Here is a 20,065-nt window from a genome sequence, read left to right on the forward strand (position 1 = left end):
ATGTAAACAGAGGCACATGCACCAGTGCAGCGCCTGCTCAAAGTGGTCTGTTAGAAATAAATATGCTAACGACCTGACAACATTTGTTTTGTAGATGGCAGACACTTGTGTTTGTGTGTTTCTCTGTCTGTGTCTGTCATTGTGCATGACTGTGTGTATATATGAATGTGTGTTTGTGTTTGTGTGTGTGTGTGTGTGTGTGTGTGTGTCCCAGAGGTGGCATGTGTGTTTGGAAATCAGTTTTTTTGTAGGGTGTGTCCCTCCGCCTACAATTGAGTTTGTTTGTAATTGATTGATGTGCGACCCTGACCTGATATGGTGGATCACCCTGGGGTCTGCGGGCCAGTCAAGGTTATATACTGTTATTATAAATCATTTGTTAAGTGGCGGAGGAGGGGAGACAGGTGGCCCTAGTAGAGAGACCTCTGCTTTGAGACGTGACACACGGGGGCTCAGGCTCCGCAACTGCCGCCTGCCAGCCTCCCCTCTCATCACTCCACCATGGGGCTCAGTATAATTGGTGTGCCCGATACCCATTTTGGTCTGTGATTAACAACTAAGCCTTTCAGTCTCATTCTCCATTTGTCCTCTTTTGAACCCCGTTCCCAACCCAAACCAGCTGAAAGTGGAATTTGTGTTCATGTGTTAACGTTATTCCACTCTATCTGCTAATGAGAAGGGCAGATGAAGAGAGCCGAATTCCTCCCCTTGTAGTATTAAAGCTCTGTCGCGGGAGTTGTTGATTGTCTGATTATGCACCTCTCGTGTGCTTCAGAGTCATGCATATTCATGCTGCCGTTTTAAGGTGTGGTTAAAACAAGGACGGGGGTGTGTGTGTGTGGTGGTGGTGGGGGTGGGGTGGTTACAGCAATTTACCCTTGAATAGGCAGAGCTGTGCGGGCATATTTCACCATCTGCGGTCCAAACCTTTGCTCCCGGCCACAGTATTTTAATTCTGTTGTTGTCACCTGCTCTATTTTTAGTTATTTTCTCACTTCTTCGTGTTTGTAAAATGTCTAGAACTGATGCAAAACTGCTGCATGGACAAAACACCGATGCCCAATGTAGTGCTCGTCTATACGCTTATTCTGAAATTAATTTGGACCTGCATCTGTTCAGTGGTTCAAACGAGGCTGCTCGTGCAAATCGACAGCGGATCTATTATGATGTGCGGAATAACAACTTGACGGCAACATTTCTGAGATGTCACGAAGGCCGTGGTGCGGCTAGTATCCTTGAGTCGAATCGAGTTAGACAGCAGGGATCAATATCAGGTGGTGAGACAGGCGGTATAGGCGCGAGCGAGGGTCACCTTCACCCATCCCTTCTGAATCAGCAGAATCTTTCACTTACACCATCTCTGTGCACACAGGCCCACATAGCCACACACAGACACAGACACAGACACAGACACACACACACACACACACGCACACAGACACACACACGCACACAGACACACACACACACACACACACACACACACACCAACTTCCAAGTCTTCATTGGGATAGGATGACACACTGTGACCTCTCAAAAAAAGGTATATTATCGTGAGTCAACCTACTGTGCCCTCTATTTTTTTCATGAATTATGCATCTTTGCATAATTAATATCCATTTTTTGGAGCATTCGATTTTTTTTTTGCATTGCATCGTTTCAACAGTTATCCTTCTCTACGTTTTTTATTTTTTTTGGGGGGGGGGCTAAACCCTTCTTTGCTCTGTTTAATTAAACTGCTATCACTCCCCTATGAGAGCTCATCTCAGATCACAGCGAGGGGCGTTGTAATGCTTCCTGGCAGATTGGTTGAGAGAAGACCTGTTGTTATCCAGAGGAGCAAAGCTGCGGCACGGAGTGACTGAAGCACGTACAGCGGCGCACACTTCAGTGTGGCCACCGCCTCAAACCTGCTCACAGAGGTTAAACATCATGCTCACGGCTGTGTAGAAAACTCCAATCTTCAAAAGAAGTTTAATCTCCCGTTTAATGTCCTGTTGTAGGCAAAACAGACGGCAACGGCATCAACAAAGAAAGTCCGGACAATAGATTAAGGATTTATTGTGGCTGAGTAGATGACATAGAACAGAGTGTTTGGCTGTGAGTTTGTGTACGTTGTGTATCTTGTGTTGGACATATATCTCTGTGCATGTGTAAGTGTGTATGGAAAGGGGAGTTATTTTGCGTGGGTTGTTTTTTTTGTTTTTTTTTTATCCCGCAAGCATTTAATCTTTTATTTTTAAATCTGCCACTGCTGTCTGTTTTCTGTCGAGCACTCCCGTGCCCTAGATATGAAAGTGAGCGAGCATCACAGAGCTTTACACCCCATGCCCTATTGCACTGTAATTTTGTAAAGATTCAAAGGCAGAGGTTGGGGGAAAGATGCTGAATAAGTTGAAAATGGCGCTAGTGTGACACTCATCTCCATGTCTTGTCTGTCCATGATACAAGCATTCTATTGCAACGGGTTTAAGGTCAGTGCTTATTCAAGATGCTTTGCTTGGCTGGCCTCCAGCATGGCCCATGAGAAAATGGCGTAAGATTAGGAGTCGTGTACTCCATTACAGCCTAAATGGAAGAAATGAGCTTAGTACTAACTGAGTTCAACGTGTAGGATGGGTTCAAGGGAAGGTTTTGTTTTTGTTCATCCCAGTAAGGGCTTTTGCAATGATGACTAGAATTGGAAAATAAGCAAGCCAGTATGTGTCTGGTGATGCTTATAGAATGGCCAGTGAACATATTTGAAGCACATTTCCCTGCCATTCAAAAATGTAGGAATGTTGAATGCAGTGTTGTAGTCGGTCAATTAATGCCTTGCTTTTCTTTGAGTTCATATGGTGATGGTGATGTACAGTCAGTGATAATTACACTAATGTAAAAATGTTTTGCGTTAAGTTGTACACAATTTCCATATTTCTTTTGATGCGTTTCCCCAATATTCATCACAAGTGCTTCTAGGGAGACAAACAAATGGGACTATTAAACATGCTGGTCACACACTAGCTGACAAAACGCTGCATCAACTTCACTTTTAAAAATGACAGGCCCACGGCCTTGAATATTAAGTGCACAGGCGGAAAATATGAAATACTCTCAGATCCCTATCGATAACGTCCTAGCCATGTGATGAGAGGGAGGGGCGGGCGCCAAAAAGCTGACGAGGTGAAAGCTCTACCGATATAAGCAATATAAAGCAATAAAAACAGTTGAAGTTGCCGGGTACTGCATTTTGGGATGTGCGTGAGCAGCGGCGTATTAGAAGAGCTTCACGCTGGGTTTAAAAGGAGTTTTCTGCCTTCACTGAAGTTGGATTAAGTTTGCTGTGGTCAGTGCCGATCATGTCAGCCAGAGATCTACAGTCGAGCTGAGAGCTTTGATGTGGATGAGGGAAGGCACCTCGATTGACATCAGGAAAGGGGAGAATAACTAGAGCTGACAGTCCCTGCTTTCATCCTGAAAGCCTCTCTCAGATGAGGAGAGAAGTTCCTTTGGTTCAAATATTGAATGGATTAAGGGAATATGGAAATCAGAGCAAGCCGTTTTGTGAGTCGGAAAATATAATGTTTTGGTTTTTTTTTTTTTTAATCTTCATCTTCAAAATGGTGATGGGATTTCCCCATATTTTCTCCCGAGGCCTGATTCCTAACGAACCGGACACACCCTGTTGTTTCTCTTCTGTCCCTTGCACGAGGCAGCGTGCTGAACAATTTAATTAGTCTCTGTCTTAATTGGGGAGATACGTGTACGCCTTTTCCCTGGAAGGTCTTTTGAAAGATGCTCTCTGCCCGAGCGCCTTGCACCATGCTCTGGTGTGCTTCATCTATTGAAGTTGACTCAGACTCATCTCACATAGTGGGCTTTGAGAGTGGAACTTTTGTTATGAATAAATAAACACTGTGGTGCTCCAACTTGAAATGTACAATTTGCATACATAATGTGTCTTGTCATGAAGTTCTTTGCCACTTCACTAAATGACTAAAATGTATGGCCTCTGTGAAAAATGAATAACCTTGACCAATTGGTAAATCGTCAGAAATATAAATGTGCGACAAGCCCCTAAAAGCATCCCTCAAATGGAGAATGAAAGTAACTGTATTAGTCAGCACTTTCAGTAGTTTATACCGCACGCCATTTCTCAGTAGCCTTAAGGTGTCCGTGTAAAGGAATATGGCGCAAGAACAGAAACCGGGTGTAGTTGTTGCCCTTCAAAGAACGGTGTGGTTTGAAATTACACTGGGAAGGAGCGGATCGCTGGGGAGGAGGAAGTCAGTGAAACTGGATATGTATCGTCAGCTCTTTCCTGGCCAAAAGGTCAACATTTTCAACTGTGACTTCCTTTTATAGGGTTGGGTATCCACATATCAGTATAGTGTGTTCTTCTTCTTTGTCATTGTCATTTGTTGTTTTTTTTTAATTATTGAAATAAGAGCACCACAGTGCGTCATCAACGTACCCTGATGTTGCATCTGCCAAGGAATGCCTCTTAAAACATAATTGTCTGTCTGTCTGTCTGTCTGTCTGTCTGTCTGTCTGTCTGTCTGTCTGTCTGTCTGTCTGTCTGTCTGTCTGTCTGTCTGTCTGTCTGTCTGTCTGTCTGTCTGTCTGTCTGTCTGTCTGTCTGTCTGTCTGTCTATCTATCTATCTATCTATCTATCTATCTATCTATCTATCTATCTATCTATCTATCTATCTATCTATCTATCTATCTATCTATCTATCTATCTATCTATCTATCTATCTATCTATCTATCTATCTATCTATCATACTCACGACTACAAGTTCCAAGAATACAAATACGTTTTTCCTTTTCAAACATAATTCAGAGATACCCAGAAGGCATCGGATCTTTTGTCGTTTACTAATTATCCTTTCTTTTGTCAGTCATTCCTTAACAAATGTAAAACGTTTCACATTACAATTCATTCCTAATCTTTTCTGCACTGCATAAGCAGAGAAGAGAGTATTGCCGGTTACTCCCTGACAATGGTGGCAACCTGTCCCGGTGTTTTGAATTCATTCAGGTGAGTCGACTGGGTCGATTTGTTGCATCAACAACGGAGCTACGAGAAATGAGCGCAGACCTGTGTCTGTCTGGCTGCTCGAGGACGGGAGCTTTGCAGCAGACCTGACAGGCCGTGGCTCATTAAACTCGCCTCAGAAGCAGGAGGTCAAGACAACAGCCACAGCGGGAGTTCCACATTCGTCCATGTGGTCAGCGTTTACTTTGGAGTAAACTGCAGAATACAATGCCATATAAAAAATGGCACTGTGACTTCTGAAAAGGGCATGGTGATACCAGAGACCAACCAGATGTCCAGTTGATTTTTTAAATCTTTTTTTTTCAGTTGAAGAATTCCAGTCGAGCGGACGGTGAAATGAAAATGTTCAGATAGAGCACCCGGAGATGAAATATTGTGTGTAATATAAAACAGTGGTCTTAGTACGTGACCCAATTTGCCTATGCCTGTTGTATGTTGTGCTACTTGTGTGGGCGGGGAGCTGGCTTTTTGGAAGCAGGTCGACAATTTTGCTGCAGAAGGCTTCACAGTGGGTTGGAGGGAAATGGGACCGAGGGCACCATCAGGTAGAGATGAAACGATAAACATAATCTCAGGTTGGAACATACCAGCCTAAAACAGCACTGAATATTTTACTTCCCTTTGATTGCCATTCTGATTCATAGATCTGAACCTGTAGTCTTTTGGTCTGCTTATTTATCTTTGCATTTCCAGCATTTGTCTGTGGTTTGGGGTGTACTATGCCGAGACCCTCCCCTCGCTCTGACTCATGTTCCCTGCACTCAAGTCCTGCAAGGTCAAACAAACGGCTCCACAGTCAACCTCGGGCAATGTTGCGCCTCCTCATCTGGCCAAGCCCTTCCTCCATTCCCCTTGTCTCTACTTACAGCCGTATAGTCTCCATCTCCCTATGTCCTCCTTCCTTTCGAGGAGGCAACTTGCATGCAGAGACACACCGTTTTTTCTCCCACTCTGTCGCATGTCGCTTTCTCTGTTGTTGTATGACTCGCTCTTAGAATGCCATCTTCATCTCCTCCCCTTGTACATACTGTATGTAAGAGAGATGTCCTAGAGCTCCCTTGGCCCTGAGGTTGTAGGAAGAACTTGCTCTCTGTCAGATCAGCCAGTCAGGTGGTCAGTCAAGCAGAAAGGGTTTAGGTGTATCCTGTCTTCCTCCGACTTCTCATACTGGTCTCATTAGGCCGCCTCTACAAAAAGGCCCAAGGGGACCTTTGCTCGTGCTGGAGCTGACACTGCTTCTTTTTTTTTGTCACATCCCCAAGGCCTCAAACAAGTCTTTAAAATGTCTGCATTTGTGAGTGTTATCGTGGTGAACAACTACCAGAATTGTAGCATTCTAAAAAAAAAAAAAAAAAAACAACATGCTCATGTTCAAGTTCAAGAGACGAAATAAATGACAGATTCACTTATCGGTTGAGTACATCATCTGTTGACATTGAATGCATTGAATGCTATTAAAGGCTATGGATACATGTAAATAAACAAACCACAGAGCTCTGCAGATTTCCAAATTATTTTCATTCCTCCATTGTCTAACGATCGATGCTCTTCCCTGTCACAATATGCACAATGTTCTGCATTTTAGTCAATTCAGTGCCTCTCTGGAATGCAAACAAAATCTTTCAGTGTGATTGAAGACACTGAAGGCTGAGAGTGCAGCAGTTTTTTTTGGTTTTTTTTCTATTTATCATTGGACATTGATATGAATACATAACATCAGTCTCTAGCAAACTGAATGAACCAGAGGGAAACAATGTGCAGTCCAGTGATCAGCTAGTCAGGACACTATGCGGTGATAAACAGTTCCTATTCTTACAGATGTTAACAGATACACCTGTCTTTGAGGCTTCAATGCTTTGAGTGGAAATTATATGAATTGTGAAATACTTAATGCTTGCATTATTCATAGCGTTTGCATATTAGGCTGTGAAAAAATATGCAATTCCCAAAACAACCTTGACAAGGAAATTATTGTTCCGCCGGAAATCTTGGGATCTCGCTGATCAAGTTATGCTGACTGATTGTCTTGTTGTCTGTCTCCTTTTCCTTTTCGTCCACCTTTCACTTCCCCCTCATGTTCCTTCCTTTTTGTCTACAGCTCGTTTGCCATGTCTAAGACAGCAGGGAAGAAGCTGCACTGGCACTCCAGGGTGAAGGAGAGCTTTGCGCCACTGGTAGGATGTTCAGGGGACCTGGGAGTGGCTATTGGTGGAGGAGCAGACTATGGAGAGTTTCCATTTGTCACCTCGGCTCCAGGGGGCGGGCTCATAGCGGGCGACGTTATCCTGGAAATTGGGGGAACGCCCGTCTTGGGGATGACGCTGGGAGATGTCCGAGGGGTCCTCAACTCCTGCCCCCATCCAGTACGCATCAAGACTGTGTCAGCAGGTAGGTATCGGCATGCTAACTTCCACTGTCTAATCTTGCCATGTCCATGTCTAATATAGTGTTAAAAAAGGTGAAAAGTATAACACACCCCTGTGCAGAGCTTGTAAAAATATCTAGTTTTAATCCTGTTTTCCCGTCTGATTTTGTCCATCCATGGTCATTTTGCATGTCAATTCTCCCCTGTCTGTCTGACGAGCATAATCTGTGGCCTGTAGCATCCCATGGCTGATTTGCTTGTGTCAATTAGTTCAGATATGTCAAGGCGGTTGGTCAATATGTGGGCAAGAGGTCAAAACTCCTGATGACACAAATGACAAGTGTCTCTGGCAATACAGTTGTCTGTCATCCTCGAAGGGCCTTGATATTTATAGAGGAAGGCTGTGTTAACGGATGTCTTTGTTTGGTCTGCAGCAGAGCAATATGTCACCAGAGTGACACCTGACGGTGGCTCCCTATGGCCTTGCTGGGGAGATTGATGGCTAAATCGGCCACAAGAGTGTAAATTGGGACCTTTACTCGTGGTACCCCTGCCACTGGTAGATCCATTATCATTCTGAAGTCGGACTGTCCCCCCCTCCCCGGGTAGTTTGATTGCATGTAGTGTGGACAGTGATGGATGAGGTGATGCTCTGAGCTGCTGTACTATGGCTCCTCCTCCTCCTACACCTACCTTCCCTACCCTAGACATCAAAAACAGCAGTCCATGTTACGGTCCCAAGGATGACGGCCATTGTTTAGAGATTTAATGTTTTATTCTAATATTTATCCACCTTTATCTTAAAAGCCAAGTATGCTGCAAATTCTGTTCATTATAAGTATTTGACTGTTTCCCTCTCATTTTCTCTGACTGCATATCAAGCCCTAGGGCTTATCTCAGATAACCTTCATTCTGTTATGCATCACTTAAATTTGCATCAGACCCAAAGAAAATATCATTATCTGTCGAAGTTCCATGTTCCATCCTGGGTTGCTTTTCCATTCAGGCCTGAATGATAAGCTTTGTCATTATTTTATTTTTCATCGAGCATATGTTGGACAGCTGCACCACAACGTGATACGCAGAAGCCTTACATTGCATCCCAGAAAGCAGCAGCCTAGGAGGGCTCAGTCTCAGGGACCATATGTTGTCAGTCCTATGCATGTGCAGTTGACTGCCTCCACTAATAAAGTTATATTACTCTGAGTTTTTTTAATAGCCCCGCAAATTCAATCTAGTGCTGGACAGAGCCGGTGTAACAGAAGGGGTGGGGGTGGGGGCGGAGGCAGGCGCAGGAGCAGGGGGGTCCTGGCGGCAGCATGCAGGAGAGGTAGCCCTGGGAGAGTGGTTGTCTGTCACAGTGACAAGTGGGAGATGGGCTCAGACCATCCATAACAGCAAGTGACCTGTCATCAGAGGCCATAAAGCACTGGGGATGAAATTAATAGATCAGAGAGGAATCAGAGCCGAGTGATCAGCTCTGGCTCTCCTTGTGACAGGACCCTCCCTCATGGTTTATGAAGTAACTGTGCATGAACCACTGGCAAATATTATGCATAAGATATATCTAACGTGCTTAAGAAAGGATGAGTGTACATCCTGCTTTGTACATGATGTGTGTGTATAGCTGAGGTTAGTGACATTATGTGTGCATCAACAAAGCTTTGCACATCATCTTGTCTATCTGCTGTTGCATAATGATATTTTATGCAATGCACAGAGGCAAAATCATCACTATTGTCGGCTACCAGGCTGTGACGCGGAATCCTGATATCTCTGCCCCCCCCATCCTGTCTTCTGTTTTCTGTCCCACCAGGCTCTTCATTGTGCAAGGACCTCAGGCTGTATCTCAGTAAGTGTTTCACGCCGGGCTCCGTGGACAGTCAGCTCCAGCAGGTCATCCGGGAGAACCTTTACCTCCGTGCTGTACCCTGTAAGTCTCCTATACATCTCCACCGCTCTGACCACTCCGTCCTCCACCCACCACTTATCATTCTTTTCCCCCATGCAGAGCCAAAGTCACAATGCCTCCAACCATTCTGTTGATATACTGTAATATTGATCAGTCAATCACTGCTCGGATATTACCGTGCAGTATAGAGCTCAACCACCACCACGCAAGTATACTGGTGTTAATTGGTGTATCAGCCTGGGAAGCTGTTTTTGACACTTCCCTGTGTCAATTTGTGCAAGTGGAAGGCATTTAAATTAAAAACCTGACACATCGCAAAAAAAAACTGGCTTTCCCGACCCTACATTGCAGTTAAATGGCGGGTGATAGAATCACACACCATATTACTTTGGACAATTCCCATAGCAACTGTGTGTGTTGTCAGACCGCTGGGTTTATCCTGTGTGGCAGTTTCCCCTTCCTGCCCTAACCCCTGTCTCCCTGGCTAATGTCTGAGAGGTGGCAAGATGGTGGTGATGCTCTGTGTATTTCCTCTTGTGTTTTTGTATGATCATCGCTCGGCACTGGGTGGAAAGAGTACTGAAAAGCCTTGTCTGAGAGGCCTGCTACTGTGGAGATTATTTAGTGGAGTACAATTTGAAGTAGCGATTGTTTTTGCTAATGAAAAACTGACATCAGTAGTTTATGGATGTCATGGATTCGCCACACCCACAGACAAGATGAATAAAATATGTATGCGGGGCAGTACCGACTTGCTGTTGTCCAAGTTTGATCCAGATCGATCCATTATTGTGGAGTAATTTAGTAAAAAACTGTATTTTTTATCATCACCGCAATGTGCACGCATGCGCAAATGACGGCGAGTATCTGTTTGGTATTCTACTCTAAATGCATGTTCATTTAGAGTTTTCTCATACACATTTCAACATGTGTATGAGAAGATGCACCAAGGCACTGGTCACAAGATATCATTGCAGTCGAGTGATCGAGTGGTCAACAAGCAGATATAACTGACATCAGAACTTTAAGGATGTCATGAATCCATAGACAATCTAAATAAGATTTGTATTCGGTGTGATTTGTATTGTGGATAGAGTTCACCTCACCAAGATGGCGCCACGCACAGATGTATCCTACAACGAACAAATCCTTGCACAGATGCGCAAATTGACACAATACACAGATAGCCACATACAGATAGTCGCGATTGGACTTTACTAAAGGAATATAAGAAACAAACTCTTAACCATACAAACTTACAAAGTGACATGTATTATTTTATTCCTATTAACCTTTATTATGTTTGGAAAAAATTAACTGAAAGTATTACCAGAAGACAATTGGATTAAACAAAGCGCAACGTTCCCACAGAGAACTAACATCTTTATCCACAAAACCCATTTTGAACATTTTGTGTTGGGTGATATGAGCTCTGTGCAGAATCTTATATTGGATGAGTTGCTAAAAGGATAAAGTGTTGTCTGTTTTTATAAAAAATTTGTATATTCTGGAAAAGGGATTTTTTAAATGACTTTCATGAGTGGGATGTTCAATCATCGGAGGTGGTTGTAGGGTGTTGTTCGTCAATTTGACTTTAACTTTTAGAGACTGCTGTAATTGAAGGAATTGAAGGAAGCAGTGGCCACCGATATTATACCTTTGGGTCAAGGCTAGGAAGGATGTAAGCAAATTGTTTTCAAAAATGTGTTCCCGATGAGTAATTCCTTGTCTTTTCCAAGACCTAAAGATTATTGGTCTGTTTTTAAACCAGAAAATGTAGGTTGTGCTAGATTGGTGTGAATTTGTTTGGAGATAGAGTGTGACGACTGAGTTTGAGGAATCTCCACCAGGCTGACAGAGTCATTGCGATAAATGGGTTTTTAAAGCAATTATGTTTCCTTATTGATTCAGTAAGAAACGGGAAATCACATCATGATAAATCCTGACATTCTGTTTGTTCAATGTCTCGCCCTCCATGGCCCAGTTGTTGCTCTGGTTGTAACCATTTTATTATAAATTGAAGATGGTTTGCTAAAAAGTAGTATATGAAGTTTCGGGCTGCTAGGCCTCCACAGTCTTTGATTTTCTGTAGTGTTGCTAGTTGAATTATCCATTTCTTGTATTTCCAATAGAATTGATTGATTATTGAGTCCAGAGTATGAAACTAATTTACTGTTGGTTGGACAGGGGTCATTGAAAATATATAGTTTATTTTTGGTACTGTATTCATTTTCACTGCTGCTATCCTATCAATTAGTGAGGTGGGTAGGTTGTTCAATCCAGCAAGGTCTTCTTCGATGGATTTGAGCAATGCAATAAAGGGTAAACAGATCTGACACATTGGTGGAGAAATCAATACCAATGTATCTAATGTTGCCCCTTGTGATGGTTAAGGGAAATTTCTGGGTTACTGCATTCCAGTCCTCCCCACTGAGGGGTAAGTAGTTTTAGTCCAGTTTAGTGAATAGTCTGAGATAGCTGTAAACTTAGATATACTGTAAGATTGAACACTTCCAGTAGGGATGATAATGGGTTCCGTAAATACAACAAAATATCGTCTGCATACAGACTGATTTTGTGAACAGAGTTTTACTGTTTTGACGGTTGACGAGTGACGAGTTGTACAGAATTCTAATCCATTGAATGAGTGACTCTCCAAAGCCAAATTTGTTGAGGGTGGAAAAGACATATGTCCAATTAACTCTGTCAAATGCTTTTTCGGCATCTGAAGAAGCAATAACAGTATTCAAGTTGTTCCTTTGATGCTGATCAGACTGAATAAACGGCGCATATTTCTGGATGAGTGTCTGCCCTTGACAAAGCCTGTTTGGTCTGGGTGAATTATAAATGGTATTACTTTTTCAATTCTGTTGGTTAGTGTTTTACTAATAATCTTTGAATTGCAATTAATTAGGCTTATGGGTCTATAACTGGAGATGAGGGTCCTTATTGGACTTGAGTAAAACCGAAATCAGAGCAGTTTTCAGCAGTACTGTATGTGTGGAGGCATGGTGGAGGTTGACCTTATCTCTGTAACCATTCTGATGAATAATGGGGATATTAGTGGCCAGAAGTGTTTATAGAATTCCACTGGGTAGCCATCAGATCCAGGTGATTTATTGTTGGGCATAGAGAAGAGAGCTTTCCTGAGTTATTCTAGAGTAAGTAGTTGATCTAATGTGGTAGCCTGCTCTGTGGAAAGTTTAGGGTCGTTAGGTCGATATCATCGAGGAATGAGTTAATGTTTGATATATTTTATTTATTATCTGAGTGATATTCTTATTATAAAAGTCTCTGACTATGTTATTGATGTCTCGTCTTGTTTTGGTGTTATCCTACCCTGTGGATCTTTAATGGCTGCACTAAGTGTTTTTGCTCTATCACATTTGAATTTATTAGCAAGAAATTTACCTGATTTGTCATTGAATTCAAAATAATTCACTCTTGTTCGTTGCATGAGGAATTGTGTCTTTTGATGGATGATATTATCAAGTTGAGATGTAATTGTCCGGATCTCATTTCAGATTTGCTCAGTGGGTGAGTGAGTATTTTAATCGTTGCTCTAGTCTATTTTTTTTTTTTCTTGTGAGTGGAGAATTTAATAATACTACCTCAGAACATGCCTTTGCAGTTTCCCAGAGTAAGGATGATGATATTTCTAGAGAGTCATTCAGTTCAATGAAGGAAGTCCATTCTCTGGAAAATAAATGGTTAAATTCTTTATCTGTCAAAAGTGAGGTGTTAAACCGCCACCTGCCGGGGTCGTGGGGGTGGGGGGCTTCCGGTTGGTTTAATTTATGAGGTTGAAACTAATCGGCCCGTGATCGGAGATTACAACTGGGTGGATTTCAGGATTAGTGATTTTGGACATTACAGAGTTACTTGTCAAAAAAACACAATCTTTTTAGTTGACATTGGTTCCAACCCATTTGTGAAAAACACAGATACACAATGATTGGTTTTTTTTTTTTTTGCTGTTAACCAAATTGCATCCGGCATATAAGCACAGACATGAAATCTTTCTGAATCATCTTGTGATTTCTTTAAGTTTGTCTAGGGTCTATACCGTAAAAAGACAATTCTAATAAAATCCTATACTTTGTTAGGAAAGAACTTAAGTGAATGTATTATTACTGCATTTTAGTTCTCCTCATTAAAATACAATTGAGGGTAAAATTATACTGCAGTCATTTTTCCATCCCTGACCTATACATACAGATTTGTTCTGATAGTCCCACATTAGATACAAGTACAATGGCAGCCAAGGGCAGCTAGTTGTGGTATATCTGTTGCGATCTTAATCTTATATGTTCTGAGCTCACAGTCGGAAAGGCAAGAGAATATCGAGCCTTCCAAAAGTGGGGGTTTGTGTTGACTAACGTTTCCCTAGTCTACATGTTGTATTTTACTTCAAATTCCTATATATGTGGTAGGGTGACAGAGAGACCACCTATCAGAAGCCTTAACCTCACCGTGGCAGTGTGGACTTGCTGCTAATCTCTCGGAGGAAGTAGGTCATTTGGGACAGTCTGACAACCACGCCTCTCGAGGCGCTCGCTGGTATAACAAAGTACAGGTCATGACTCTCAAGATGGCACGAAGAAGATAAATACCATCTCTCCAAATATGGAATATAAATACTCATACAATAACTTCTGATATTACAATTACACTCAAATCAAGCACTCAACCTAAAAGGTTTACGTGCACCCATTTGCATCTTCAATTAGCATAACAGGCGACGCATTTCTCAAATTAGAAGTAGTAGCTTATCCCTCTATTCTGTAATTACACTGGCATAGATGAGGGATGATTTGCATAATAGCAGTTTGATCTGCTGTCTGGGAAGTTTAAAGACATTGCACTATTAATATATCCTTTAATCATGTATTGGACGTGATGCATTGCTATATTATACAAAGCTGCAGAAGCCTCGCCCAGCTGTGCCCTGTCACCCCTCGCTGGCTGGTGGCGTTGAGGGGGGCCAGACTTGTGAAACAACTTGCTGCCGCTCTGTGCTTTTTTGTTTTAGACAACCAGGCAGGCTCAACCCCCCCCCCCCCCCCCGCAATGTAATCCCCTGATCTGCTGGAGATGACACAGTAAGATGCTGTTGTTTTCATGCCTGCAACAACGCACGCATACTACCGTGACCGGCACTCAGCCTGGAAACCACCGGATCACCAGCTCAGAGCCACTTAGACAGGCTGGCGCGTCAGACAGCTTTCCTTTTAGGGGGGACATTCCTCTCCCTGCTTTCTCCTTCTGCTGTTTTTTTCCCCGTGGAAGATGCAGCTGTTCTGGATGCAACAAGGAACTTGAACGTGAGTCGTGTCTGGTCCTTTTATTCCCAAAGTCTCTAAGCTGCAGTTTGTCATAGCACATACAATTGAAGGAGATAAGACAAAGTAGTGGAAGAGGAACAGAAGTAAGTGATCAAGTTTGTCCATGCCATGTCGTTTACCTGTATTGGTTTCATTATGTAAACAACACTATGAGTATTTTTATATGTTGTTTTGGCCTCTGTTATTTAATTAAGAAACTTATTTGTATTCTTATTTTGAAACATTATATCCTAATTGATTGTTCTGTATCTCAATCTCCTTTCACGGAGGCTGTGCACACTGATGAGTAAGTCACAGAAATATGATTGAATATGCTCAGTCAGAACGGAGTGCATGACTAAAGAAAATTAATGGCAAAATTAAGTAAACACAGGCAAAAGCAAATGTCCCTCATTGCCAAGGTGGAGGAGGGGCGGTACGCCGCTCTGAAAAAAAATCCTGAAGTGCACAATGAAATGTAGGATCTCTACTCTGGTAATGACCACAGGGAGCAGGTAAATGCTTTGAGTGCGGTGAGTGAAATATCCCCACAGATCAGCCTACGCACGGCTCGTCATTAGTAAAACAACATAGTCTAACGTCGCCACTGTCTCGGCGTATAGGATTGTGCCATTTCCTCCCATTTTGGCCAAAAGTGTTTTATCCGGTGTTCCTCGTATCAGTCGAGTTCAATACATTAAGGTGGAACCAGATGACGTAGTAGGAACTCAAGCAGAGCTGTGTCTGTCCTCTGCTGTGAAGGGCTGATTCTTCTAATTGACTTCATAATCAGTCAGAGATAAGAAACCAATCGCTGGGTTGTTTTTTTTTTGTTTTTTTTTCCAAGGATGAGTCGGAATGAGGTTTGAATCTGCGTTACTCGCTGTCGCCGTGCGCTATCCTGATGGACATCTTTCTCTGGGCGTTGATGCAGAGATGTGCGATTAACCCTTCCATCCCCGTATTGCCTCCTCCCGTGGGAACGGTGTGTGACGCCTACAGGGACGGACTCATAGGAAAAAAGACATCAATAATCCCAGCTATATATATATATATATATATATATATGCAGTATATATTAGAGGAGCAGATGATGAATCCCTGCCTCTGTCCCGATGTATTGGCTGTAGAGATACTATGTTTCCCGAGGGGAGGAGGAGATTTCCACACACGTCAGAGGCCATGAGGTTTGGCTATCAGATCTTTAATTAGACACAGAGCCTCATTGTCTGTGGTTGATTGAGATGTGTAAACAAACTGAGTCAGTCAGACAGGCCAACTGAGGTTCTCTAGTGCTGTGTTCGCTCAGATAATGTGTGTGTGTCTGTGTGTGTCTGTGTGTGTGTGTGTGTGTGTGTGTGTGTGTGTGTGTGTGTGTGTGTGTGTGTGTGTGTGTGTGTGTGTGTGTGTGTGTGTGTGTGTGTGTGTGTGGGAGGGCTGCTCCTGAGACAGCAGTGCATTAATCACAGGTTTTATAGGGTAACTGGGTGTGACTCCCTCCTACCGGCTCCACGCTGTTATGAAATGTGCTCCTCCAAGGGGAGAGAGATTCGTCCTTAGTTTCGTGTCATTTTGTCTGGGGAAGGATTACGTTATCTCAAGGTCAGGACGACAGAGGTCATATTGTAGGCCAATGTGCAAATTAAAAATTCTCACACCGGATTGGCTTTTTGAGTAATTGCCTAATAACTGTGAATGTGAATGTGAATGCCATATGCTGTACTTTACAGTACATGGTTGTGAGATCCACAGAGATCGGAATCATAATAAAAAAAAAGAAACCCGACAACCGCCGGTACAGATCTCTTTGAGTTCAATTTTTACAATTGTGCCGGAATTTTTTCAAAGACTTTGGCTCATGAAGGTTTGGCTCATTTGTTATTGATGAGGTATTGACGTATAACTCAACGTTGCTATGTTCGTAATGGTTGATCAGTTAGCAGCAGTGTCATCCTGTGAGTGTAGTAATTTTACTTATAGTGTTTAACAATTTAGCAATGGAAAATACACACAACCATATAAGAAAACGTAATGGATTTTATTGATTTTATTGATCGTCAAAGGACAGGTTAGATGTATTTTTGGCTTCATGCTCATGATGTATGGCGTCACCCTCTTTGCGGTCCCCTGTTGCAGGTACGACCAGACAGCGCAGAGAAGGAGAGATGTCAGGGGTCGACTACAACTTCGTCTCAGTGGAGGAGTTTTTCTCCTTGGAGGAGTCGGGAGCGCTGCTAGAGAGCGGCAAGTTCAAAGGTGAGGACGGAATTTAGATCGCCGAGATCACAAATCTCAGTTTCTCCCAAAATACGCCGTCTTAACAAAGGACATGATCGTTTGTAATTGGGTTTATCATTGTGCATCTAAAACATAGGGCTATGTTTTCAGAGAAAAAAATGTATCGAAAAGACTATATAATTATGTTAAGATAATTTGAGTTATTTTATAACGGTTAAGTTCCAGTTCAGGTTGAAATTATAAAGCTGTTATAAAGCCATGTGGTGTCAATACGTTTTAGCTGTATTTTCTGCAACCCTTCTTTACAGTTTTTTTTTAAACCTCTCATCAATTGTCACATAAATTTGAGAGGAAATCAGGGCATTTTGTTTTAGTTTGACAAATTAGGCTCATAAAAATGTAATAGAAGGCAGACAGTTGGAGGCCCGTGTATTTGTCTGCATAATAAATGCATGGCCCTGCAGACTCCTCCCCTGACTGCTACCTCTGATTAAAGGGCTCCTATAGATAAGCATCCATTATTCATAAGGGTTTAATGGGAGCAATAAATGTCACCCTTACCTTGTCTTGCATGTGACATTGACAGACACACTGCTACAGCAAGGCAATCGGGAGCACGGACAGGAGCATGCGTGTTGTAGCCTGCAAAAATTGCAGCACATAGTGATGGCCGCTGACCTTGTTGTTGTGTACACCAATCTATTGTTTCCCATCAGCCCTGATCTCCGTGAACCGCACGGCCAAATGGAAGTAACACAATTTGTTCTGTAGCTGCCAGAGCAAATGGATAGAATTAAGGATATGTAGAAAATAGACTGCATTGTGCCGGTTCCAGGAGAGAACGTGCTGCACTTGCTCATAGATGTAAATATTGTGCAGGTGTAGCCACCGGAAATAACCTTGCACTGTAAGCCCTGGTGATGCAATGCATTATGTCTCATGCACTCATGCACTCAGATGTGCTCACATTAAATTTATCAGTTGACATTATACAGTAATGTATGTTTACTGCTTCATACATGATTTCAGACATGCCATTTTGAGCCAACATAATAACACAAAAACACATACTACATAGCTCTCCCAATGACGTTTTCATCATAACGTGTCCATTACAGCTCCCTTTTTCATCCTGTGATCTTATTATCCATCTCAGGGAACTACTATGGGACGCCCCGGCCCGTTCACATCAGCCCTGAGAGCCCCCCCATCGCCTACCAGGAACATCGCAACCTACTCAAAAAATTTCGCACACGCAGCAAATCGCTGAGCAACCTGGAGAAGGCTGTAGAGGTGGGCGAGAACAGCGAGGATGACACCGGCCCGTCAGGCAGGTGTCCTGATGTCTTTTATAGAGGACTATGTGCATTTAAACTTAAACTTGTTTTTAAACTGTTGTTTAAAAAACAAATTGTTGTTCGATGTTTGATGCTTTATTATTGGTCCGGATTGTTCAGTCAGAGTGGAACTTATTGTTGAGTATTGAGCTGCTGCTATAAATATGGCAACGTGCCTCTATATATGGGTACAGTCTCTGATAGCCAAATAAATCAATCATTAGCATGATTAGTATGCTCCATACTCTCTGTGGGCCTGTGGCCACATCGATTGCTGGATCATCTCCATAAGAAGGTCAGTTCGCCCGAGGCGGGCAGAGATGGAGTAAGCGAATAGGTCAAATCCTAGTGGATATAAAAGAATAGTCCAAGAACCTATCAAGGAGGTAGAAATGAATAAGTGGCGTAAAGGTCAGGGTAGAAAGTAGGTAAACAAAGTGTGGCTGAATAAGTATGTATAATAATCAAGATTGGGGAGATAGTTAGTGGGTCAGGGGAGTTGGGGATGCAGACGTGGTAACAGGGTGGTGTTAAGCAGGCAAGAGAAGCAGGAAGCCAGGGTGGCATCAGCACGAATGTACATGCAGAGAGCCAGAGCGTCGAGGACGTATTCCAAACAAGCAGGAAGGGAAGCAGGCTGCTCGGGTGGGGAGGTGAATGGAGGGTGGGGTTTCAGGGAGTTGTCCAAGGTTCTGACCTCTGCTGAATCATCTTCTGGACTGGTGCTGCGTGGCCAGTGGGAATCTGCAGCTCTTGGCTGTAGAGTAGAAGGCTGGGCATCCTGCACCAGCCCCAGAGCCTCTCAGGCGCAAACTAGCCATCATAACTGAAGGACAGCACCGGGGACAGTCAGGCAGAGGAAAAAATTGCTTATTTTCCTCTGTTTTGTCATGTGGGATGCATAATCACACTCTGCCTGACAGAGCGAGGGTAACACGAGCAGAGATGCTGACCTCAGGTTTTTCTGCCGTTCAACTCCCACCTTCCAGGCAAAATTCAATGTGCTACAGCCACATGGAAAAAGACTGTCGTGATGCGAATCTTGTTCACATTTACTGCAAGAGTTCGAGCAATATAAGTTAAACTCCTTGCAACAGTGTATCTTATAACAATGTAAGATCAGATAAGATAAGATAATAGAATATAAGATCACACTTAATTAATCCCCAGGGTTGAATTCAGGCGATAAAGCAGCGGAATTTAGGAATTTGAACAGTAGTACTAAAATAAACACCAATAATAACAAGCGTAATAGTATTAAATGTCATTGTGATATAGATTTTTTCCCCCTCTAATGCTACAGGACGGTCAGCAAGCATCAGAAGAACGGAGCCCCCAGTCCACCAGTCTCCCATTCGGCCACGGGGCCTAAGTGCAGGGGAGGGCGGGGACCTTGAGAACGGAGGAGTCAGCAGAGGAGGAGCCAGGTCCAGATCTCTGATGCCTGATCATTGGGAGCAGGCTTTCAGTGACCCAGGAGAGCTTTACTACATCGAGTGAGTCTGACCTCATCTCCATCAACACACTACGGTGGCTCTAAAAGAGTCCAAGAACTCTCCTCTATGTATTTGAATGTGATCAATTTAAAAAAATTGACAAAATAATAGAGCCCACTGTTTTGCAAGTCTGAAGTGGGTTGTTTTCTTTTCACTTTTTCTTTCCCCCTCTCTACTCTATAAGTCACAACCCAAAGAGGACCAGCTGGCAGAGCACACGAGCCCTGAGCAGAGAGACAGTCGACAAAAATGAATGTGAGTCTCAGTGTTTCTTTGTCTACCCAGATGTAATTATAGGAACGTGGGTGACACATTTAACTGTTCAACAGCCCAATGAAAGCGCCACGTTTGTC

The 20,065-nt window shown here is 43.0% G+C and overlaps 1 protein-coding gene across 1 annotated transcript in view; it reads left to right on the forward strand.

Moving 5' to 3' along the window:
• The window catches only part of magixb (MAGI family member, X-linked b), a gene marked incomplete at both ends in the record, with an annotated part of 33,250 nt that overhangs the window by 391 nt on the left and 12,794 nt on the right, over window positions 1-20,065 (forward strand). Inside the window, 6 exons of the mRNA XM_080015276.1 lie at window positions 7,139-7,428; window positions 9,222-9,338; window positions 16,778-16,897; window positions 18,036-18,213; window positions 19,533-19,712; window positions 19,897-19,967. Of these exons, the coding sequence (XP_079871402.1) occupies window positions 7,139-7,428; window positions 9,222-9,338; window positions 16,778-16,897; window positions 18,036-18,213; window positions 19,533-19,712; window positions 19,897-19,967 (956 nt within the window). The remainder of the gene's footprint in view (window positions 1-7,138; window positions 7,429-9,221; window positions 9,339-16,777; window positions 16,898-18,035; window positions 18,214-19,532; window positions 19,713-19,896; window positions 19,968-20,065) is intronic.

The sequence above is a fragment of the Zeus faber genome (genome assembly GCF_960531495.2).
Source record: "Zeus faber genome assembly, chromosome: 15".
NCBI lineage: Eukaryota > Metazoa > Chordata > Actinopteri > Zeiformes > Zeidae > Zeus > Zeus faber.